At 38.2% G+C, this 24,712-nt stretch overlaps 2 protein-coding genes across 3 annotated transcripts in view; one reads left to right on the top strand and one right to left on the bottom strand.

Moving 5' to 3' along the window:
* Positions 1-15,272, top strand: part of rftn1a (raftlin, lipid raft linker 1a) — a 29,423-nt gene extending 14,151 nt beyond the window's left edge. Inside the window, exons 3-9 of the mRNA XM_067361641.1 lie at positions 2,084-2,195; positions 2,834-3,434; positions 11,909-12,112; positions 13,687-13,796; positions 13,996-14,099; positions 14,264-14,339; positions 14,509-15,272. Of these exons, the coding sequence (XP_067217742.1) occupies positions 2,084-2,195; positions 2,834-3,434; positions 11,909-12,112; positions 13,687-13,796; positions 13,996-14,099; positions 14,264-14,339; positions 14,509-14,883 (1,582 nt within the window). The 3' untranslated portion in view covers positions 14,884-15,272. The remainder of the gene's footprint in view (positions 1-2,083; positions 2,196-2,833; positions 3,435-11,908; positions 12,113-13,686; positions 13,797-13,995; positions 14,100-14,263; positions 14,340-14,508) is intronic.
* A 2,835-nt stretch (positions 15,273-18,107) lies between these two features.
* oxnad1 (oxidoreductase NAD-binding domain containing 1) lies at positions 18,108-23,331 on the bottom strand. 2 transcript variants are annotated; one of them, XM_067411578.1, is made up of 8 exons: positions 23,251-23,331; positions 22,830-22,956; positions 22,567-22,630; positions 22,006-22,112; positions 20,859-21,000; positions 19,284-19,520; positions 19,096-19,204; positions 18,108-18,989 (listed from the first exon to the last, which is right to left on the bottom strand). In XM_067411578.1, the coding sequence occupies exons 2-8, from the start codon at positions 22,931-22,933 to the stop codon at positions 18,832-18,834; spliced, it is 921 nt and encodes a 306-aa protein (XP_067267679.1). In that variant the 5' UTR covers positions 22,934-22,956; positions 23,251-23,331; the 3' UTR covers positions 18,108-18,831. The 2 variants fall into 2 exon arrangements, with proteins under 2 accessions (XP_067267679.1, XP_067267680.1); XM_067411579.1 differs by having other exon boundaries at positions 19,096-19,135.
* Positions 23,332-24,712: the final 1,381 nt, after the last annotated feature.

Genomic DNA, 24,712 nt, shown 5'->3' with positions numbered 1-24,712 from the left:
ATTTACATTGTGATTTACTTTACATTTTAGTTTGTGAAAATGTCAGGTTATTTAAAAGTTAAAAAATGGACATTTAGATTTGTGATACACTATTACCTTACCATTAAAGAAATAAATACTTTAATCAACAAGGATGCATTAAAATGATCAAAAGTGACAGTTAAAGAAATGTATAATGTTACAAAAGATTTATTTTCCCCCAAAACATATTTATAACATTAATAATAAATAACTTTCTATTTGCCAAAGATTTCTGAAAGAAAAAAAAAAAAACACATCACAAATGGTTTTCACAAAAATATTAAGCAGCATAACTGTTTTCAACATTGATAATAATAAAAAATGTTTCTTGAGCACCAAATGATCATATTAGAATGATTTCTGAACAATCATGTGACACTGAAGTAACGATGCTGAAAATTCAGCTTTACCATTACAGGAATAAATTGCATTTTTATATATAAGATTGTGAAGTGTCAAAAGGTCGTTCGGTTTAACCGTACAAAGGCCAATACAGCCATTTAATTTGTGATTAAAATATCTTAAAATGTAATAAATGTATATATTTGTTATTCTCACATGATTTTATAACATCATATATCAACAAAGTGCAAAATGGTATTAAAATTATGCGTAGAAGTCATTGCTTTGTTATGAGAAAGAATGTCCAGAAAAATTTATTTCATTGATATCATTCGGAGTAACCAATATAAAGGAACTGTTTTGGATCAAGTCATGCGGTCAATATCATGTGACAGGATGTGACATCATTCAGACACCTGCAAAGGACCAAATGGTCATGAAGCAACATAACTAACTCTCTTTTAACTATTTAAAAAAATTTATGTTTTCACTTGCTCATACACATGTCCTGAAACATCAGGTCATTTGGTACAACCGCTATAAAACATGGAAATTTCTTTAATATTTTAAAAACTTGTACTAAATATAAAAGGTTTGATTGTCCTTTTGTTAGCTAGCTAGCTAGCTGTCAGCCTGTTCGAATTGTTTGAAATATATGTTATACGTCATTTGGTATAACCAAAAGTGTCATTCGGTAAAACCAAGATTTTGGTTAAACCGAATGACTTTTTTGGTGACATATTTTGTCCATCTTGTAAAAAATGACAAAAGCAGTGTTAACTAATTATAAAAACCACATAATCTCATTGTTGACACTTATATTTAGTTTTTTTAAACTTTTAAAAACCTTATTTGTCAATGACCCATATATATATATATATATATATATATATATATATATATATATATATATATATATATATATATATATATATATATACTTTATATTCCTTCTAGTCAGCGAAAATGGAATGTCCAGTATTGCATTGCATTGTGGGATATAGTCCCATGTTAAGTATGCTATGTTGTGTAGGCCTACCTAACATTTTGGTGAATGCAATTGCTAATTTAAGTATTCTATACAATTTTACATATGCAGATAATTTGCATGCTCTGCACTGTATACAGTACATACTATATCGATCTGTTATTGACCCATATGTAAACTGAATGTGCGAGGCTTCCGGTGTCATTCGCTTCCAGTTATTTTTACCTGTACAAAACAGCTCGTTATGCTGCTTGATATTTCAAACTATTTCTTCCCTTTTTATTTTAATGTATTGTTTTAAATATAAACACACTGGTAGGGATGTAACAATGTTCATGACTCATAGAAGAAGGAGGCAGGAACTGGCGAATGATCAACGTCAAGTTTAATCATAAAATAAACAAAACAAAATGAAAGTAAAGCGGCAGCCCATCACCGATGACTGCCGTATATAAACATAATAAAACACAACATTAATGTTCCAGGTCTGGTCCTTTCTCCTCCTTTACTGTCATCACTCCTCCTTTTATCCTTTCCGGAGCTTCTCCGTTGGACTCGAAACCGATGTGGCTCACCAGCCTCGCTCCATTCCCATGACTCTCTGCATCGCCCTGCTTGCCACAAAAGATTTTTTTCTTTGGAATAAGATTCATAGATGAATCAAGACTATTCAAGATCATTTCTTGTGTATTTGAATTATGGATGTTCAAAAGTCACTTTTTTTTGTTACAGTGGTTCCGACAGTGGTCTGCTGAACTGGGTGGAGCCTCATCTCACAACAGACGTGTGCTACCTCGGTCACCAGGACCCTGCCCCAGAAGTCATACAGGGTTATGTGAAAAAGGTTAGACCTTCTCTAAAAGTGAATTTGTTTTCATTCAAACAGAGAGCAGCAGGTCAATTTGTTTTCTATTCACTTACTAAATGTTAGTGGCACACTTAGTGCCATCACTCAATTAAAGATGGCACCAAAAACCCACTTACTTCAAACTCTCTCTATCGTGGTCTTACAATTCGGCTGTAATACTGAAAACATAAGCTGACAGGCTGCTGCATAGACACTGACACCCCACATTCATCTGCCATTCCATTAGTCGTCACCCCCTCGCCTTTTCAGTAATTGCATTTATCTGGAGATAAGCAGTGTTTGACTAAGTGTGTGTGTGTGTCTGTGGAAGTGTTTGCGGTGTGTGACATTTACAGATGATTTAGACATATGCGTATGTGTGGCATGACAGTATGATGATTGGAAAATATGGTTTTCATTAGCGTTTCCTGTCACAGCTCCACAGAGCTTATTTTAAAAGCATCTGCAGAAAAACGCACCACCTTCCTCTTCCAAAGACACTGTAAAATTATTCATATTACATTGGAATCCATTTACATTCATTGTCAACTTTGATTGTACACTTTGAATGGGACAGGTGTTATGATGAATGTCTCAATGTCTTCAATTGGTCCTGGTTGTTTTTGGGGATGCAGGTGCAGGATTTGGCTGATCAGGGAGATCTGTTTGTGGGGTTTTTGCCCCAGCCCGGCGGGGGTCCATATTTCCTTGGTCACTGGGAACCAGAAGAGCTTTCCTCCTTACACTCCAGCCCCTGTTCTGTGCATCACAGCAGCAGACCTCCAACCCTCAGCCCTGTGAGCGAGCGGAGCCAACAGGATAGAGACAATGGGGATCATCCAAACCAGAATCTCACAAACTTTAATCCAGATTTTGAGAACCAGAGCCAACATGATGAAAACTTTATGAACCACAGCCTTCAAATACAAAGCACTGAGAGCAGCCAGTGCTGGAATAATCAGAATCCTTTCACTGAGAACCATCAGTGTCCAGAGTATCAATATCTGAATGTCGAATGTGAATGTACACAAGCTGAGGATTTAAAGAACCGAGTGTCATCGCATGAGTTTATTTTAAGCTCTTGTGCACCAGAGCCGCATCAGACTCAAAGTACTAGAATGCAGCCGGTCCCACCCAGCTGTGATTTGGCAGAAAAACACAAAAGAGAGCACAGGGAGCAGGTCAAAAGCCAAGACAAACCCAGCAAGTGCACCGCAACCACACAGATGTTGAATCGTAAGTGCAGTCTATAGAAATACAGAGAAAGGGCTGGTGGGGAAAAAAACAACAACAAGAAAACGTGTTTTCTTTTAGATTATATCAAGTTTTTATCAAGAAAATGATATCAAATATGATGAGCAATTTATTATTTGCAGGTGTGTAAATAATACATCATTGGAAATAATCTGATTTGATCCCAATTCTGTACTAGTGATGAAATCACTATGAAATCTCAGTATTTGTCATCATTTGGCTCAGTTCACTTCCATTATGTTGGTACAATTCATAGTTATTTTAAAAAAAAATATGCTAATGACTCAAATGTAACTGGAGTACGGAAGAGGATTAGGGCCAAGCAATAATAAAAAATAAAACCATCTCGAGATTAAAGTCATTAAATTATGAGAAAAAACTCGAGATAAAATGTTGAGAATAAAGTCATTAAATTACGAGAAAAAAATCTTTAAATTTCGAGAAAAAAGTCAAGATAAAATGTTGAGAATAAAGTCATTAAATTACGAGAAAAAACTCGTTAAATTTCGAGAAAAAAAGTCGAGATAAAATGTTGAGAATAAAGTCATTAAAATATTACAAAAAAGTCGTTAAATTACGAGAACAAATTCGTTAAATTATGAGAAAAAAGTCGTTAAATTTCGAGAAAAAGTCGAGATAAAATGTTGAGAATAAAGTCATTAAATTACGAGAAAAAAGTCGTTAAATTATGAGAACAAATTTGTTAAATTACGAATTTGTTCTCATAATTTAACAACTTTTTTCTCTTAATTTAATGACTTTATTCTCATAATTGAATGAGTTTATTCTCAACATTTTATCTCAACTTTTTTCTCGAAATTTAACGTAGTTTTTCTCATAATTTAACGAATTTGTTCTCGTAATTTAATGACTTTTTTCTCGTAATTTAATGAGTTTATTCTCAACATTTTATCTCGACTTTTTTCTCGAAATTTAACGAGATTTTTCTCGAAATTTAACAACTTTAATCTCGAGAGGGCTTTATTTTTTTATTATTGCTTGGCCCTAATCCTCTTCCATACTGGAGAAACCATTTACATTATAGTAAAATATAAATATTGACAAAATACACCACATGGAATCATTCATTCAACCAATTCATTCAAACACACCGATTGATTCAGGAATTAAACAAGTGACTCGCTGATTCGCTGCGTCCAAAATCGAATACTCCCCTAATATATAGTACATGAAAAATGGTATACCAGTGGAGTACTATGTCCGAATACTCAGTATTTAAAAAACAGTAGGCAAAAAGTACCCGGATGACCTACTACTTCTGCCGAGATTCTGAAGTGGGCATTTTGCTATCCCATGTGACAACATTGCTATCCCATGTGACAACAAATTTAATTCATATTACCCCATTTGTCAGTTTGTTCTGACGAAATGCTGAGCGTGACCAACTGAAAGGGAACTTAATTTTTTAATGGTCACAAATAGGTTTAAAACAAAATGTAGTACCTACTGTAAAGTATGCGATTTCGGATGTAGCAACTGTCTATTTGAGTGAGCCATTGACTCATTTACTTAACCGATACATTCAAACACACTGATTCATTCAGGAAAGCAACTGTCTATTGTGTGATAGAAATTCTGTTGTGGCTTTGCTTGGAATTATTTTCATTTGTGGAGCAAAAGTAGACAAATTAGCGCAGAACATTGTTTAATATGTAAGTTACTCATTATTAACTTTAAAACAACATCTGCTGTATAAAATTAATAGCACTCTTAGGGGCCGTTCACACAGAACGCGTTTTTCTATTCCAATGCGCTACTTTCCCATTGTTTTTCTATGTAAACACGCACTTGACAGACATGCATGACCGTTACGCTCGCATCTCGCGTCTTTTGCAGCGCCTCGCACATGAGCGCCGCGTTTTAAGATGTCGTGTCAAGTTAAGAATTTCAACTTTTACACGCAGCACCACTCATCAATGTCAGTTCCAAAAAAGTGGACCAATCAGAAGAACTTGGAGGCGGGGCTAGCGTTGCGAGTTGGCATGACAACTGTTTTATATAATGGCAACATGGCGGAGGAGGCGCTCATTATTAAGTTGGCTTGAAAAAGCCAACTTACTGATCTACTACTTAAGCTTATTATTATTATTATTCTTCTTAGACTAAATTTCTAAATGCATAGACTGTTCAAGCTACAACCACCAAACTCGGACTAGACCTTCAGACTATTCTGACTTAGTGTGCTATATCTTTTCAGACTGATCAGACTTACGGTTTTCCTAAAAAAGCTGATTAAAACTTGGAAAAATCCCATTGACTTTCATTGACGGAATGTTCAAATGAGCCAAGACTATTCAAACTCCAACTGTCAAAATTCAAATTTTGACAGTTGGAGAGGCCCATCAGACTCTATTAGATGCCATTCTATGTACTATTTCTAATCCATTGAGACTCATTCAAATTTCCATTCTATCTAATATCTATCTATCTATCTATCTATCTATCTATCTATCTATCTATCTATTTCTCTTTCTAATCTATCTATCTATCTATCTATTTCTCTTTCTAATCTATCTATCTATCTCTCTTTCTAATCTATCTATCTATCTATCTATCTATCTATCTATCTATCTTTTTAATCTATCTATCTCTATCTATCTATCAAACTAAATCTATCTATCTATCTATCTATCTATCTATCTATCTATCTATCCCTTCTCATCTATCTATCAATCTATCTTTCTTCTCATCTATCACTTCTCATCTATCACTTTTCATCTATCTATCTATCACTTCTCATCTATCTCTCTTCTCATCTATCTCTCTTCTCATCTATCACTTCTCATCTATCTCTCTTCTCATCTATCACTTCTCATCTATCTCTCTATCTATCTATATATCTATCTATTTCTCTTTCTAATCTATCTATCTATCAAACTAAATATATCTATCTATCTATTTCTATTTCTATTTCTAATCAATCTATCTATCTATCTATCCCTTCTCATCTATCTATCAATCTATCTTTCTTCTCATCTATCACTTCTCATCTATCACTTCTCATCTATCTCTCTTCTCATCTATCACTTCTCATCTATCTCTCTATCTATCTATCTATCTATCTATGATCAACTCTCATAGCAACCACCCAAACCAACCTAGCAACCACCCAGAACACCATGGCAACTGCATAGCAACCACACAAATCACCCTGGCATCATCCTAGCAACCAGCCTGGATACAATAGCAACCACATAGCAACACCATGGCAACCACTCCGAGTACCCTAGCAACCGCATAGCAACACCCTAGCAACCACCCCGAGTACCCTAGCAACCGCATAGCAACACCCTAGCAACCACCCCGAGTACCCTAGCAACAGCATAGCAACACCTTAGCAACCACCCCGAGTACCCTAGCAACACCTTAGCAACCACCCCGAGTACCCTAGCAACACCCTAACAACCACCCCGAGTACTCCTAGCAACCGCATGAGCAACACCCTAGCAACCACCCGAGTACCCTAGTAACCGCATAGCAACACCTTAGCAACCACCCCGAGTACCATAGCAACCGCATAGCAACACCCTAGCAACCACCCCGAGTACCCTAGCAACCGCATAGCAACACCTTAGCAACAACCCCGAGGACCCTAGCAACACCTTAGCAACCACCCCGAGTACCCTAGCAACCGCATAGCAACACCTTAGCAACAACCCCGAGTACCCTAGCAACACCTTAGCAACCACCCCGAGTACCCTAGCAACCGCATAGCAACACCCTAGCAACCACCCCGAGTACCCTAGCAACAGCATAGCAACACCTTAGCAACCACCCCGAGTACCCTAGCAACACCCTAACAACCACCCCGAGTACCCTAGCAACCGCATAGCAACACCCTAGCAACCACCCGAGTACCCTAGTAACCGCATAGCAACACCTTAGCAACCACCCCGAGTACCATAGCAACCGCATAGCAACACCCTAGCAACCACCCCGAGTACCCTAGCAACCGCATAGCAACACCTTAGCAACAACCCCGAGTACCCTAGCAACACCTTAGCAACCACCCCGAGTACCCTAGCAACCGCATAGCAACACCCTAGCAACCACCCGAGTACCATAGCAACCGCATAGCAACACCTTAGCAACCACCCCGAGTACCATAGCAACCGCATAGCAACAGCCTTGCATCCTCCCCGATTACGCTTTCAACCGCTTTGCAACACCCTAGCAACCGCATAGCAACACCTTAGCAACCACCCCGAGTACCCTAGCAACTGCATAGCAACACCATAGCAACCAAACAGAGTGCCCTAGCAACCAATTTGCAAAATCTATATCTCTGCATCAGAACATCGTACAGACATGGGGGTTGGTTTATATTTTCAAGCAGCCTTTGGAGTATCATCACTGGTAGCTGCCAAGTCACTCCCTAGCAACCAAACAGTACCCTAGTAACCATTTTGCAAAATCTGTATCTCTGCATCAGAACATCTTCCAGACATGGGGGTTGGTTTATATTGTCAAGCAGCCTTTGGAGTATCATCGCTGGTAGCTGCCAAGCCACTCCCTAGCAACCAAACAGAGTACCCTAGCAACCGTTTTGCAAAATCTATATCTCTGCATCAGTACATCGTAGAGACATGGCGGTTGGCTCTTTTGACTCATGCTAGCAATCTGGACTTCAACATGCTAGCAGTGAATAGCTACATGCTAATAGTGATTAGCTAAGTGCTAAAGTGGGCTAAGAACATGCTAATAACTCTATAAAAACTCCATAGTATCCATCTGTGACAATTACCAATCTATCTATCTATCTAATAAAACTTAAACTTTCAAACTTCAAACTTTTAAAACTTCTTCAAACTTTCTGGCTATGCTTTTTCAAGCCAACTTAAAGTTTCTCCTCAAACTTTTTTATCTAGTTATTATTATTCTTCTTAGACTAAATTTCTAAATGCATCTCCTCCTAGACTGTTCAAGCTACAACCACCAAACTCGGACCAGACCTTCAGACTATTCTGACTTAGTGTGCTATATCTTTTCAGACTGATCAGACTTACGGTTTTCCTAAAAAAGCTGATCAAAACTTGGAAAAATCCCATTGACTTTCATTGACGGAATGTTCAAATGAGCCAAGACTATTCAAACTCCAACTGTCAAAATTCAAATTTTGACAGTTGGAGAGGCTCATCAGACTCCATTAGCTGCCATTCTATGTACTATTTCTAATCCATTGAGACTCATTCAAACTTCCATTCTATCTAATATGTCTTATCTATCTATCTATCTATCTATCTATCATCTATCTATCAAACTAAATCTATCTATCTATCAAACTAAATCTATCTATCTATCTATCAAACTAAATCTATCTATCTATCAAACTAAATCTATCTATCTATTTCTCTTTCTAATCTATCTATCTATCAAACTAAATCTATCTATCTATCTATTTCTTTTTCTAATCTATATCAAACTAAATCTATCTATTTCTCTTTCTAATCTATCTATCTATCAAACTAAATCTAGCTATTTCTCTATCTATCTATCACTTCTCATCTATCAATCTATCTATCTTCTCATCTATCACTTCTCATCTATCTCTCTTCTCATCTATCACTTCTCATCTATCTCTCTATCTATCATCTATCTATCAACTCATTCAAATTCATAAACTCTATCTATCTATCTATGATCAACTCTCATAGCAACCACCCAAAACAACCTAGCAACCACCCAAAAAAACCTAGCAACCACCCAGAACACCATGGCAACTGCATAGCAACCACACAAATCACCCTGGCATCATCCTAGCAACCAGCCTGGATACAATAGCAACCGCATAGCAACACCATGGCAACCACCCCGAGTACCCTAGCAACCGCATAGCAACACCATGGCAACCACCCCGAGTACCCTAGCAACCGCATAGCAACACCCTAGCAACCACCCCGAGTACCCTAGCAACCGCATAGCAACACCCTAGCAACCACCCCGAGTACCCTAGCAACCGCATAGCAACACCCTAGCAACCACCCCGAGTACCCTAGCAACCGCATAGCAACACCTTAACAACCACCCGAGTAAAAAGCTGATCAAAACTTGGAAAAATCCCATTGACTTTCATTGACGGAATGTTCAAATGAGCCAAGACTATTCAAACTCCAACTGTCAAAATTCAAATTTTGACAGTTGGAGAGGCTCATCAGACTCCATTAGCTGCCATTCTATGTACTATTTCTAATCCATTGAGACTCATTCAAACTTCCATTCTATCTAATATGTCTTATCTATCTATCTATCTATCTATCTATCTATCATCTATCTATCAAACTAAATCTATCTATCTATCAAACTAAATCTATCTATCTATCTATCAAACTAAATCTATCTATCTATCAAACTAAATCTATCTATCTATTTCTCTTTCTAATCTATCTATCTATCAAACTAAATCTATCTATCTATCTATTTCTTTTTCTAATCTATATCAAACTAAATCTATCTATTTCTCTTTCTAATCTATCTATCTATCAAACTAAATCTAGCTATTTCTCTATCTATCTATCACTTCTCATCTATCAATCTATCTATCTTCTCATCTATCACTTCTCATCTATCTCTCTTCTCATCTATCACTTCTCATCTATCTCTCTATCTATCATCTATCTATCAACTCATTCAAATTCATAAACTCTATCTATCTATCTATGATCAACTCTCATAGCAACCACCCAAAACAACCTAGCAACCACCCAAAAAAACCTAGCAACCACCCAGAACACCATGGCAACTGCATAGCAACCACACAAATCACCCTGGCATCATCCTAGCAACCAGCCTGGATACAATAGCAACCGCATAGCAACACCATGGCAACCACCCCGAGTACCCTAGCAACCGCATAGCAACACCATGGCAACCACCCCGAGTACCCTAGCAACCGCATAGCAACACCCTAGCAACCACCCCGAGTACCCTAGCAACCGCATAGCAACACCCTAGCAACCACCCCGAGTACCCTAGCAACCGCATAGCAACACCCTAGCAACCACCCCGAGTACCCTAGCAACCGCATAGCAACACCTTAACAACCACCCGAGTACCCTAGCAACCGCATAGCAACACCCTAGCAACCACCCCGAGTACCCTAGCAACCGCATAGCAACACCTTAGCAACCACCCCGAGTACCCTAGCAACCACATAGCAACACCGTAGTAACCAAACAGAGTACCCTAGCAACCATTTTGCAAAATCTATATCTCTGCATCAGAACATCGTACAGACATGGGGGTTGGTTTATATTGTCAAGCAGCCTTTGGAGTATCATCATTGGTAGCTGGCAAGTCAATTCCTAGCAACCAAACAGTACCCTAGTAACCGTTTTGCAAAATCTGTATCTCTGCATCAGAACATCGTCCAGACATGGGGGTTGGTTTATATTGTCAAGCAGCCTTTGCAGTATCATCATTGGTAGCTGGCAAGTCAATTCCTAGCAACCAAACAGTACCCTAGTAACCGTTTTGCAAAATCTGTATCTCTGCATCAGAACATCGTCCAGACATGGGGGTTGGTTTATATTGTCAAGCAGCCTTTGGAGTATCATCATTGGTAGCTGGCAAGCCACTCCCTAGCAACCAAACAGAGTACCCTAGCAACCGTTTTGCAAAATCTATATCTCTGCATCAGAACATCGTACAGACATGGGGGTTGGTTTATATTGTCAAGCAGCCTTTGGAGTATCATCACTGGTAGCTGCCAAGCCACTCCCTAGCAACCAAACAGAGTACCCTAGCAACCGTTTTGCAAAATCTATATCTCTGCATCAGTACATCGTAGAGACATGGGGGTTGGCTTTTTGACTCATGCTAGCAATCTGGACTTCCAACATGCTAGCAGTGAATGCTAATAGTGATTAGCTAAGTGCTAAAGTGGGCTAAGAACATGCTAATAACTCTATAAAAACTCCATAGTATCCATCTGTGACTATCTATCTATCTAATAAAACTTAAACTTTCAAACTTCAAACTTTTAAAACTTCTCAAACTTTCTGGCTATGCTTTTTCAAGCCAACTTAAAGTTTGTCCTCAAACTTTTTTATCTAGTTATCTTATTTTCTTTTTTTCCATGTCAAAACTTGTATCTGTAAATTCTGCAGTTTGCCTATTTCTATTATTTCCGTTATTGCATCACGTCTCAAAGGCGCGTCTCGAGACTCTCGCATTCTGTGCTGCGCTTTTTTTAAAACCACTCCTGAGCGCTGCGTCACGCGTTTTTAGACGCAAAGACGCGTTCTGTGTGAACGGCCCCTTTATCGCGCCATTTGCCCGTTTATTAGCGGCTTTGTTTTTCGTAGATATTCGGAGCAACACTCTTGCCCGTTCTTTTCTATACATTTACTTATAATTATCTGGCTTTTTAAGTCTGAATCAATGTAGCAACAGGAAAAACAAACACTTTTATTAAGTATTTGTCTCTGTATGTGTAGGTGTGCAGGTGTTCGCGCTGTACAACCATACGATAGTTCTGTCGGGATCGCCAAAATTCTTTTCTCTGAGGGTTCCACTGCAGGTGCAAAGGGAGGCAGGGCTTGTTAGCTCGGTTGACTCTCATTGGCTGGATCACATGACGCAGCACTTCAGAAGTGGTGCACAGCTCATCGACGGCTACTTTCACCTGGGAGATGATGCAGGTACTGGAAATTTTGTGACAAATTGTAGTAAATTTTTCTGAATGTAAAAACATGTTCTACTAATGTATTACATTTAATTGTTTAGCGCGTTTTAATGAAATAATGATAACTTAGAAAAGACATAAATGTGATAAAATGCATAATAACAGTAAAAATGAATAATAAAAAAATGAATACTACAATTCTAAAATAATGATAAAAGTGATTAAACTATATTGCCATAAGTATTGGGACACCCCTCCAAATCATTGAATTCAGGTGTTCCAATCACTTCCATGGCCACAGGTGTATAAAATCAAGCACCTAGGCATGCAGACTGCTTCTACAAACATTTGTGAAAGAATAGGTCGCCCTCAGGAGCTCAGTGAATTAATTCAAGTGTGATAGGTTGCCACCTGTGCAATAAGTCCATTCCTGAAATTTCCTCACTGCTAAATATTCCACAGGCAAATGTTAGTGGTATCATAACAAAGTGGAAGCAATTGGGAACAACAGCAACTCAACCACGAAGTGGTAGGCCACGTAAAATCACAGAGCGGAGTCAGTGCATGCTGAGGCGCACAGTGCGCAGAAGTCGCCAACTTTCTGCAGTCAATAGCTACAGACCTCCAAACTTCGTGTGCCCTTCAGATTAGCTCAAGCACAGTGCGTAGAGAGCTTCATGGAATGGTTTTCCATGGCCGAGCAGCTGCATCCAAGCCTTACATCACCAATGCAAAGCGTCGGATGCAGTGGTGTAAAGCACGGCGGCACTGGACTCTAGAGCAGTGGAGACGTGTTCTCTGGAGTGACAAATCACGCTTCTCTGTCTGGTAATCCGATGGATGAGTCTGAGTTTGACGGTTGCCAGGAGAACAGTACTTGCCTGACTGCATTGTGCCAAGAGTAAAGTTTGGTGGAGGGGGGATTATGTTGTGGGGTTGTTTTTCAGGGATTGGGCTTGTTCCCTTAGTTCCAGTGAAAGGAACTCTTAATGCTTCAGCATGCCAAGACATTTTGGGACTTTTTGGGAACAGTTTGGGGACGGCCCCTTCCTGTTCCAACATGACTGCGCACCAGTGCACAAAGCAAGGTCCACAAAGACATGGATGAGCGAGTTTGGTGTGGAGGAACTTGACTGGCCTGCACAGAGTCCTGACCTCAATCCGATAGAATACCTTTGGGATGAATTAGAGCAGGGACTGCGAGCCAACATCACTGCCTTACCTCACAAATACGCTTCTAGAAGAATGGTCAAAAATTCCCATAAACACACTCCTAAACCTTGTTGGAAAGTCTTCCCAGAAGAGTTGAAGCTGTTATAGCTGCAAAGGGTGGGCCAACTCCATATGAAACCCTACGGATTAAGAATTCGATGTCATTAAATTTCATGTGCACGTAAAGGCAGGCGTACCAAAACTTTTGGCAATATATTAATCAGCTCAGCGGTTTTACTAATGACTAACTGGCAGTTGGCCCTTTTATTTATTCTGCCATACTGCAAGTCACACTTTCTAACATTCATAGTAATAGGAGTAACTACATCTTTGAGTTCATATCAACATTTTTCAATCCCTTTCTTTATTTGTCTTCAGCATCTTCTTCCACTGTGGAGAGTGTTTTTATCTTCCAAAGTCCTTCAGGTGATGTTGGGCCAACCACAGTGTACGATGCTATTGTAGTTGAGCAATGGACTGTGATTGATGTAAGTCTACAGGGATGTTACATCCCAGATTCAATTAAATAATGTATTATACAATTTGTGGTACATTTACACCTATCTTCTTATGAAGTGACTTTTAAATGAGTGCAGACATGTGAACATTCACACAATTTGTCTCAATAGGACATGATTGAAATTCTTTCACACATTAAGTTGTTTAAATGGCACCTCTGTTTTGCAGGGTGTTGCGGTGAAGACAGACTACATCCCTCTGCTCCAGTCTCTGGCTCCATACGGCTGGAGACTAATGTGTGTGCTGCCCACTCCCATAGTCAAAATGAAAAGGTCCCAAATTCTTACTAAACCCTTAATCAAGACCATTACGTTCAATGATATAGTGTAGGGGCTAATTATAGTAAAAACATTACCTAAAAAAGAAGGCTTCTCTTAGTTTGTATTCTTGCTTTAAACAGCTCTTACAGACCTCTGATTTGTTATTTTTGTCTTAGTGATGGAAGTTTGGCCACAAAACAGATCCTCTTCCTCCAGAGACCCACGCTGCCTCGCAAGAGGAGAGACTTGACGGTGTGTATGCATGGCATAACGTTTATTTCTGCCACAAAAGAAAAGATTCTGCTAAAATTAGATTAGAGTTGTCCAAGAGAACTGTGTGAAATTGTAATAGCGTTGTCAGTTCGCTTTAAAATCCTGAAAAGTAGCTTAGTGTCTGACAGTTTGTGTGTATGTTTTCCAGAAACTGCACCTCAGAGGTCAAAACAAAAGAAACTTGAATAGTAAGAGGACATCAGAGAGGGAGATATCGCCGCTGGCAACGATTGAGAGAGAAATGGAAAGAATGGAGAGAGAAAACACAAGTCTGATGAGACAACGTGAGATCATCCAAAAGGAAAATGGGCAGACTTTGCCAGAAAGCCCAGAGAGGAGAGATCAAGCGGAAAGGACGGTGGAATTCCACACACAGAGGATCGACATCCCAAACATCAGCCCAGCAAAAAAGGATGGCATTACAAACAGCGATCAGGAAATAAAGCGCACGATTACGTGTGGTAAATTAGAGGAAGTGCGAGCTGTGGTAACAGAGAGAGCTTTATTCTCTGGAGTGTGCTGACAATATTCATTTATGCATATTTAACCATTACAATATGTTCATGTTTATTCAGGCAAAACACACTCATCAGGCCGTTGTCTGGGCATATACATCTGCTCACAGAGTAACTGTCCTGGTAAGATTGCGAAGAGGCGTTTGAATCTCCTGATTATTTGGGTTTTTAAGGTGAATTGCTGTGGCAAATGGCAGGAGATTCAAACAAATATGCGAAAATGTCCATTCAAGGAGCTCTGAATATGTTAACGCTGACCGATATGTTGAGACTTGTGCCTGTGCGAATCTGTGATGTTAACTCGTTTTATTACATACATATAATATTAGCATATGCAATATGTCACATTAGCTCAAATGCATAAAATCCTCAAGATTTTCATTTATTCAAGACAGTAGCAGTAAGGATGGCAGTAACTGATGTCTTTGTAAAGTAACAGTTATAGTGAACGTCTGTGAGATTATGTTAATGGTGTAAATAAAAAAAAAGCTTTTAATGATGGGCTTAAGATGCAAATTAAAGACACAGGAATTACAGCAACAGCTTGCAGTTTTCTTCTGTTTTCAATGTCGTTTTTCATTGTGACTTTAAACAATTCCTCAATATTAGTGGTAAAGAATTTTTGAAGAACCAGGGGTGTCCTCCCTAATTTGTGGGAGATAATTGTGACAAGCAGGGTGGGCGAGAGCCGTGAGGGAATGGCGCGAGGCCGGTTATGATGTTTGTATGGCCGGCAAACGTCCACGAGGGTCTGCCGGCATTACTTTCGTTTTGTTCTTTGTTTATTTTATAAAAAGGTTATTGTTTGAACGTTCGGCAGTTCCCGCCTCCTTCTTCCCGTACATACGAACTGTGTTACATTGGTGCCGAAACCCAGGAAGAAGGAGGGACATGCTGTCGGAGAGCCCTCGCTGCTGAGGGGGATCGCGGTGCTGCGGAGTTCGGGCAGCGCGGGAGTGAAGACCGCGAGAGGCTGCGCAAGGCGGTGGTACTGGAGCCTTGTGAAAGGTGGGTTGGAGACCCGGATGCCGTGCTCCTGGGACGAGGTGGGGTGGCTGCCGTCCTGGAGGGAGCGGAGGAGCGCCGTCGTCCGCCATGAAGGGGAGGAGCAGGGGACGGCGGACTCGAGGACGGTGACGCAAGTGATGATGAGCATCACCTGCGAGGCGCGCCGGCCTCGAGTCTCTCACGGAGGAGCTCCGGAGGCATAAAAGGAGGAACGACAACAGTGAATGACGAGAGAGGAGGCAGCTGTAGTCTACCTTTTTACAGTAAAATTAGATAAATAACTAGGGCGAGGCTAAAACAAAAGGCATGACTTGCACTTAAAAATCATAATATGATACTGTTTTCGTCAGATTTTTTTTTAAATGAATTTTTATATTGAAACAATTTCAATAAACAAATTTCGGTCTTTCACTTTTGAAATATTTTATTTACATTTTCAAATTAAACAACAAACAAACAGGGCCCAGATGCAGTTATTGCCAGTTGTTACAGTCACATTTAGTGCAGAGGTGGGAGGAAAGGTTGTTGATACAGGAACACAAATAGTTTACTATATTTTAGTTTTTTCAAAATTAGTTAGGAATGGATTCCAAGAACTGGAAAACGTGTCCATTTGACTAATGCGAAGTTTTTCCATTTGTATTATGGAAAGCATATCGATTATCCATACCTGAAAGGAGGGAGGAGAGGGAGACTTCCATTCCTTCAATATCAGTCTCTTGGCAACTATCAATCCCAGTTCCAATGGTTGCCGCATTATAGTTGGAATTGCCCTTGTTATTTGTGAGCAGCCAAAAATAGCAAGTCCAGGCTCGGGCTGAAGAGGCATCTGATATGCTTTGGAGTACCAGTCGAATATTTTAGACTAAAAGTTTGTCAATGAAGAGCAAGACCAAAAAGCATGGGACAGTGTACCCTCTGACATATTACATCTGTCACACACTGGGGAAACTGATATATTCTATGTAATCTGACTTTGGAATAATGTAAGCGATGGACAATCTTAAATTGAATTAATTGGTGTCTGCTGTTTATAGAGCGGGAATGAATATTAGACAAACAGGTGTTCACATGGATTCAGATAGTTCCACACCTAACTCTTCTTTCCAAGCATCCCTAGTTCTCACAGTGCGCAGCAATACAGTCATCAAATAGACGTACAATTCTCGAAATGAGACGGTTGGAGAAAGGAGGGCTCTTACAAATATCATAAATTTCATGCTCCAGGGGTAGATTTTGAAAATCTTCAATTTATTTCAGTCTTTCACTTTAAAGTAAAATTCAGGTAGATGAGAGCTCATTGGTTGTTATGAATATGGCTGCCAAGTGAGATTTGACTTTACACTACAAGTTTTTCTTTTCTATGTGATGTATCTGAGTGAAACGGCTTCCTGAACAAGAAAAAAATGTGGGGCGGAACTTGATTTTGTCCATCGGGAATTGATTGGATGGTTGGGGTTTGCTATTGATTTCATGTGAGTGACAGGTTGTCTCGCCCAACACGTCATCAGAGAAGAGATGTTGTTGCAATTTGTTTTGATTAAAGGGTTAGTTCCCCAAAAATAAAAATTCTGTCATTAATTACTCACCCTCATGTCATTCCACACCCGTAAGAACCTCGTTCATCTTCGCAACACAAATTAAGATAATTTTGATGAAATACAAGAGGCATATGACTTGTCCTTTGACAGCAATATAAGCACCACTTTCAACGACAAGAAAGGTCCTTAAGACATTGTTAAAAAAGTCAACGTGACTGCAGTGGTTCAACCATAATTTTATGCGAAGAGAATACTTTTTGTGCGCAAAAACAAAACAAAAAATATGACTTTATTCAACATTTTTTCCTCTTCTCTGTCAGTCTGTTATGCAGTTGGTGTAGTGAAGGCACCGTAGAGCTTCCGTGTTCTGTGTCAGAACGCCGACTCATTATAGGCCGGCTTCTGTGTCAGCATCACACGCGTGTGTCGTGGTGCTCACGTGAACACAGCCTCGGCCGATACTGAGCCCGCGTTCGGATGCAAACATGGAAAGCTCTGCAATGCCTTCACTACGCCATCTGCATAACAGACTGACAGGGAAGAAAAGAGATTGTTGAATAAAGTCGTTATTTTTGTTTTGTTTTTGTGCACAAAAAGTATTCTCGTTGCTTAATAACCATAATTGCGGTCACATTGACTTTTTTAACAATGTCTTTAGGACCTTTCTGGACCTTGAAAGTGGTGGTTAAATTGCTGTCTATGGATGATTCATTTACCTCTTGGATTTCATCAAAAATATCTTAATTTGTGTTCCGAAGATGATCAAAGGTTTTACAGGTGTGGAACGACATGAGGGTGAGTAATTAATGACAGTTAACACAAAAATGAAAATTCTAACACTTCAATGACTATGAAGGCATGTGGATTGAAAAAAAATGATAAATTTATAATAAATACTACAATATTCCATTAACAATTTTGATTTCATGGTGACTTTAAAGGGACTTCGACCAGGTTTAGCACCTTTCAGCAAATTAGGACTATATTAAATATGTTTTATGTTTTGTCCCACCACTTTTCAGATCATTTCTACACCCCTGTGAAGAATCTTTGTAATGAATAAATGTGTTGTAAAATGCAAACAACATATAATATTATTGACAAAAAAACTACAATCTTTCAACATGCCCTCAAAGCAAGACTCCTGACGTTAACCAGCAAATGAACTGTAATGTAGACCATGACAGTGCTTGTTATGGTCAATTTGTTGAGTCCATCTTTAAAATGAGGTATAACAAAAATAGAGTCTAGAAAATTGTTTGTTCAGATGTGGAGGATGCAGACATAACGTCTGTTGTGCGTTTCAACAGATTTCAAAGTTATTACGGGTCCATTGCCATTAAAGTCTGTTTCTATAATGACACAGAGGCAAATGCATCCATCACTGTTTTGGGCAGAGTTGTAAAGCTACCACCATTTCTCAAAAAGGATTCTGTTCCCCGGTAGGCCGATTCTCTGCAGGTCTGAACTCACTTTCTCTATCATAGGAGGAGGGCCACAAAGATAACACAATGTGCGCTCAGAGTCTACATAACGCTGAAGCTCCTCTTCTGATATCCTTCCACCTGCGGAGAAAGAAGAATATCTGACGTGACACATGTCTGAAAATAGTTTGATGAATTAAAACTTTAGGTAACTACAAAAATATCAACTGTAGATGTTTCTACTCACTTATGGTGTAAGGCTGAAGTTCCTGCTCTATGTCAGAGCTCTGCTGGGTAACATGGAAATCACAGGAGAAGTTATCTGGTCGCTCATGACAAATGTCAACAATGGTGTTCTAAATAGAGCAGATATTTAAAAATCAGTTGGCAGCTTCAATCTCACTTCAGTCAGAAATCAAGGGTACATATACTTGCCTTGAAGAGCAGCTCTTTGGTGTTCTTGGCGCTGTAGCACAGGTGTGTGTGCCCTGGTGTGTACCTGTGACCGTCAGTGTGTCGAAGCAGATCAGCTGCATGCAGCAGGATGGAGTACAGAGGGTTGATGCCCACACCACCAGCTATCAGCAACAGGTCGACCACAGGGTCAGAAGGTTGAGGGTCAAAGAAGAAATTACCTCCCACCCTCACAGCTACCTGAGAGTCCACAGAGCACTAAAGCAGAGGAGAACAAATAAGAATTTACTAATATATATATATATTATATATATATATATATATATATATATATATATATATATATATATATATATATATATATATATATGTATGTATACATGTATGTATATATATAAAATGTATATATATATACATGTATGTATATATATAAAAACCAAAAATTATTCAGACATTTTGATATATTTTTACTAGTGGGTGCAGGACACTATAGTTCATTTATGTAAGTGAGGATTGCAAAATAAAGTAAACTGTGACATATTATACTGAAAAATTCTTCATACAGTGGACTACCAGTAAAACTGATAAAAATTTGGAACCAAAAATTATTCAGACACTTTGACCTGACCAGGTTTCGCTTAAGTGTTATCTGACATAATTAAGATACATTTTTTCTGACACAGTTTAACTCTGAGATCTTGTCATATTTTATTACCATTTTTTTAAACTATAGTGAATAAACTGTATTAATGAATGAAATGTTCAAGGTATCTGAATACATTTTGGTTTGACTGTGTATATATATATATATATATATATATATATATATTATATATATATCATTGAAGTATAGTGCGAGACATTACTGCCGTTGTCAGAGCGCGATCAGACCTCACTAAGCGAGTGCTGAATGCAGTTGGACATAGTGGTGTATTAGAGGTTAAAAAATGATATAAATAATGTTCGGTTTCTCGCACAAACTGATCGTTTCGTGTCTTGGGACATCAATGTGTCATCACGAGCCACAGGGTTTAATTTGGATTTGTCTATTAATATTTTTTGACTCTTATAAATTGTGTTACCATTCACTCGCATTATAAGACTGACAGACGGCAACGGTTGCACTTAAAAATCATCATTTGTGTTCTACTGAAGAAACACAGTCACCTACATCTTGGATGCCCTGGTGGTAAGCAGATGAACATCAAATTTTCATTTTTGGGTGAACTATCCCTTTAAAAAATGATCATGGCCCCAACAAGAATATGAAACACTGATAGTAATAATAAGAATTGTTTCTTGAGCATCATATCAGCATATTAGAATGATTTCTGAAGAATCATGTGACACTGAAGACTGGAATAATGATGAAATTCAGCTTTGCCATCAAAGGAATAAATTACATTTTAAAATATATTAAAATAGAAAAAAGTTGTTTAAAATTGTAATAATTTCACAACATTACTGTTTTTACTGTATTTTTGATCAGATAAATTCAGCCTGGGGGAGCATAAGAAACTTCTTTCAAAAACATAAAATCTTTCCAACCCCAAACTTTTAAAAGGTAGTATATATGTATTTTTTCCATTCACTCACTTTCGTGTGAATCCAGTGTGCTGGAGGATGGTGTGTGTATTTGACGGCCAGTTCAATCACTCCCTCTCTCTGCAGCAGGCCAGGATTCGAGCAAATGGAAAAGCCGCCGACTGTTTCCACACCTGGGATGAAGAAATCCACCCTGTGAAAAAGGGTACAATTTAAAAGTATTAATATAATATAATTAGTCCTGTCAAATGCGATCATGTATATATAAGTACACACACATACATATATATATTTAATATTACAATGTATACATGTATATATGATATTTCTATATAAAATGTATATTTATTTCTAACATAAATTATACATACAAATTAATCACGATTAATCTTTTGACAGCACTAAATATAATATAATAACACACTACAGAAGCATATTATGTGAAACTTGCCGCTTTCCTGATGCATTCACTATACTTAAAACTAACAAGACAACTACATTAAGTACTTTTAGAAAGTTAAGAGAAAGCATAGATTCTTCCCACACAGTAACATTCTAGGACAACAAAACCTATGTGTCCAATATTACTTTTGTCAATAATACTTTAAAAAAAAACAAAAAAAAAAACATACGCTTTGAGAATCACCATATGTGTATGCAGAGCATGAATAAGTGATAAGCACATATGTCGGGGTGTGCGCACACACATACACACACACACACCCACTCGCGCCGCTCTCCCTGACTCATGTTCTTTAGCAGGAACACAACATCATATGGTCTGGAGGAGTTTCTGTGCATATATCTGCATAAATCATCACCTGACTTTTTCACCTCACTCAGGCTCCCTAGAACTCACACACAAAATGCAATAAGGCACAATGTGAGTGAAAGCAAAAAATGAGGGAGAAAGTGTGAGGAGAGGTTGATGTAAGAATAGAATTTTTTTTCCTGTGGTTTGCTGACAACTGATCTCACACTGAATTAAGTGAGAATTTTAAGTGAGAGGAAAGCACCATCTCCTGGCCATTTGGCAAATTGCATGTCTTCTCATCCATTAGTCACGTTCAACTCAACATAAAAACATCTAAGAACAGTATTAGCTCCAAGCTGTCTAGATTCGTGTTTTTTTATTGTCTTATATACCCCCACAGCCCCATCACATTATACTGAATATCATTTAGCACACCGTTCTTACCACTGTCCAGCACGGAAACTGAAGTCAGGATGCGGTACCTCCAGTCTCAGTCGCTTTACTGTATCAGATTCTTTAATAATGTCACTAACACGTGCAGGGAAAAGTTCCTGGATACACACAGAATATCAAATCATGTCTTTACAGAGAATTTACAATAAAATTCCCACTTTTCCCACATAATACTTTATACTATGCAGATGTTCAAATGAAAGCCATTATACATTTTTTACCACTCAAAACTATACACACATTCAATGACTGAAGTGTGGAAATATAATCAGCATAATATGTTAATGAAATCACACTATACTCTCCATATGCTTCATATCTACACATTACAGTAGTACAAAGAACATCTTAAAAGTAGAAATAAATGTCATCTTGAACTTAATCTCACGACAAAAATCAAATGACACATTTGTTGACCTACAACACAGAGTAAGTGCCTGAACTTTGACCTACTTGGCCACATCATTTGTTAACCATTTATAAGGCGTCACAGAGGAATCAACATGCAAAGGGTTTCAGCAAATATAGATAAAGAAATCTAAGAAGACTCACCATGTCTCTATGAACGTTAGCAGTTCTCTCTAGATGGTCAGTCTGTCTTCTGGATGACATTTTTCTGAAACAAATTTAGTCAAGTTTAGGTTGAGCACAAAGGATACTACCACTGGTTGTGTCTCAAAATCCAGTGAGCTCAATACATACTAACTAAACAGTATATTTGTTGCATGCCAACTAGGTAGCCAGCTCAAGAGGTTTTAAAACACAACCACTGTGTCCAAAGCCTCTAGAAACAGCTCCAGATTCTGGATCCTCACCGCGTGACTGTGTCTTTACATGAACACAAAACAGCTGGTCTGAACAGTTTTGATCCACCGGCGAAACTTCTGGTCACCATTCTTACAAAACAGGGGACACTCATGATCGGATATGACGGTCATACACCTGATAATATCATCAAATACAAAGCAAGTTAGTTATTGTATTTATTGAGAAATAACAGACGACATTGAAATCTCAAATAAGTTTCTTCTCAACAGCTGATATTAAGTGACATTCACACATGTGAGCGAAGCAATTTATCTCTATTATTTATTAAAAAAACAACAACAACAAAAAAACCTTTTATGTTCAATTTACATTTAAGATTAATTATAAACAATACTAACAACTAAGCGGACAAAGCATAACGAGCTTATATGCTCAAAAGGCAGAATACTATAAGTCAAAATTATTCACCTCTGTCACTCCGGTTACGTTTCTTCTTCGTCTGTTTTTAAGGACTGTGAACACAGTCTATAGTCTATAGACAGTCTAGAGCGCCACCCAGTGGTAATCCTTCAGTTAGGAACAAGAGAGGTTTGTGTAAAACATTATTAAACAATATTATTCGATTAAAATAATATTGTTTTATTGTATCAATTAAGGGAACATAAAGCGTTAGCTCTGAATGAATATAATCCTAAAAAATACAATTGTGGAAATGTTAATGACAAAAAATGACTTAATTCTACCGTGTGTAGAGATTTTTATACTAGTAGCTGAGCGCTCAAAAATGAGCTTGTCTTCTGAACTGCATCTGAACAGTGAGTAGCCTCTTGTGGCCAAAGGAAACGATATGACTGTAGGCTACTTGAATACTTTTATACTTTTTTATCAGTTATTATCTTTATTAAAGTATTTCGTGTTGTTTCCTGACTTTTCCGTGTTGGTTCTGTTGGATAGGAGTGCTGTCACGTAAATGTCATGGAAAGTCACGCCATTATGATTACATTAAAAACTGGGAGGAACTTTCAAACAGAGCTCGTGAGAGACGCATCAAAGCATGTGATGACATGCCAGTTTCCTTCATGGGCAAACATGAGCTGATAGCAGAGATGAATTTAAGATTAGAATAATCAATATTATTAGTATTTCCCGCATAACATGTTATTTTACTGTATTTTAATTGACTATTTCACTCTTCAGAATAATAAAGGAGCGTTTGCGCTCTTCAAATCTTCTGCCAATCGTTCGTCCCTTTGACCTCCAACTGTTTCCCAATGACTCGTCACCTGAAAGCGCGCGGATCTGTGCAAGTCACGGCGTCTCGAAATCTTATGACATCCGAGTTTAAAATTGTTTTGAACGCGTTGCGATTAGACTACACGACCTTTGTTTTCTGTTAGGCTATATAAACGTTTTTCTTATGAAAATGTGGGTACATTTTCATATTTCAAGACAGTATACAAACAGTTGTAACTGAAGTACATTCAAAATGTCGGTTCATTTAAATGTTTATATGCTGCATGTTATGTGAATTGACATTTTGTGCAACAAAAATACAAAAACAATAAAAAGAAGGCTACATAATGTTTCTTATGTTAAGTAGCTACAGTGTACGTAAAAAGGAGCATTCTTTGGATTATTATTAATTTTTGTATTTTGACCATATTTCATGCTTATTCACTTGAATAGCTACTAGAGGGTGCACCCTAATTTATTTTTATCGCGCTCTCTTTTTAAGTCTTCTTTATAGACCTCATCTATGATTAAAAAGTTTTATGTTTAATGTCTGACTTTCATTTTTGATAGCTGATTTTCGTGGGGGTTAGGCTAATAAATGCCTAGGAGCAGTGAAGCAATTTATTTGTAAGCATTATTAGTAATATTTTAAACAAAATTGTCCCCAAATCGAAGTCAGTGACGTTTTTTAAAATAC

The sequence above is a fragment of the Chanodichthys erythropterus genome, chromosome 15 (assembly GCF_024489055.1).
Source record: "Chanodichthys erythropterus isolate Z2021 chromosome 15, ASM2448905v1, whole genome shotgun sequence".
Lineage (NCBI taxonomy): Eukaryota > Metazoa > Chordata > Actinopteri > Cypriniformes > Xenocyprididae > Chanodichthys > Chanodichthys erythropterus.
The sequence above is the reverse complement of the archived record's forward strand: the minus strand, read 5'-3'. Positions and strand labels throughout refer to the sequence as shown.

Coding starts and splice junctions, on each gene's coding strand:
- oxnad1 (XM_067411578.1), bottom strand. CDS start 22,933: ATGAGTGTCCCCTGTTTTGTAAGAATGGTGACCAGAAGTTTCGCCGGT. Junction 22,631..22,829: donor TGTAAAGACACAGTCACGCG/GTGAGGATCCAG, acceptor AATTTGTTTCAG/AAAAATGTCATCCAGAAGAC. Junction 19,205..19,283: donor CCAAAGAGCTGCTCTTCAAG/GCAAGTATATGT, acceptor TGCTCTATTTAG/AACACCATTGTTGACATTTG.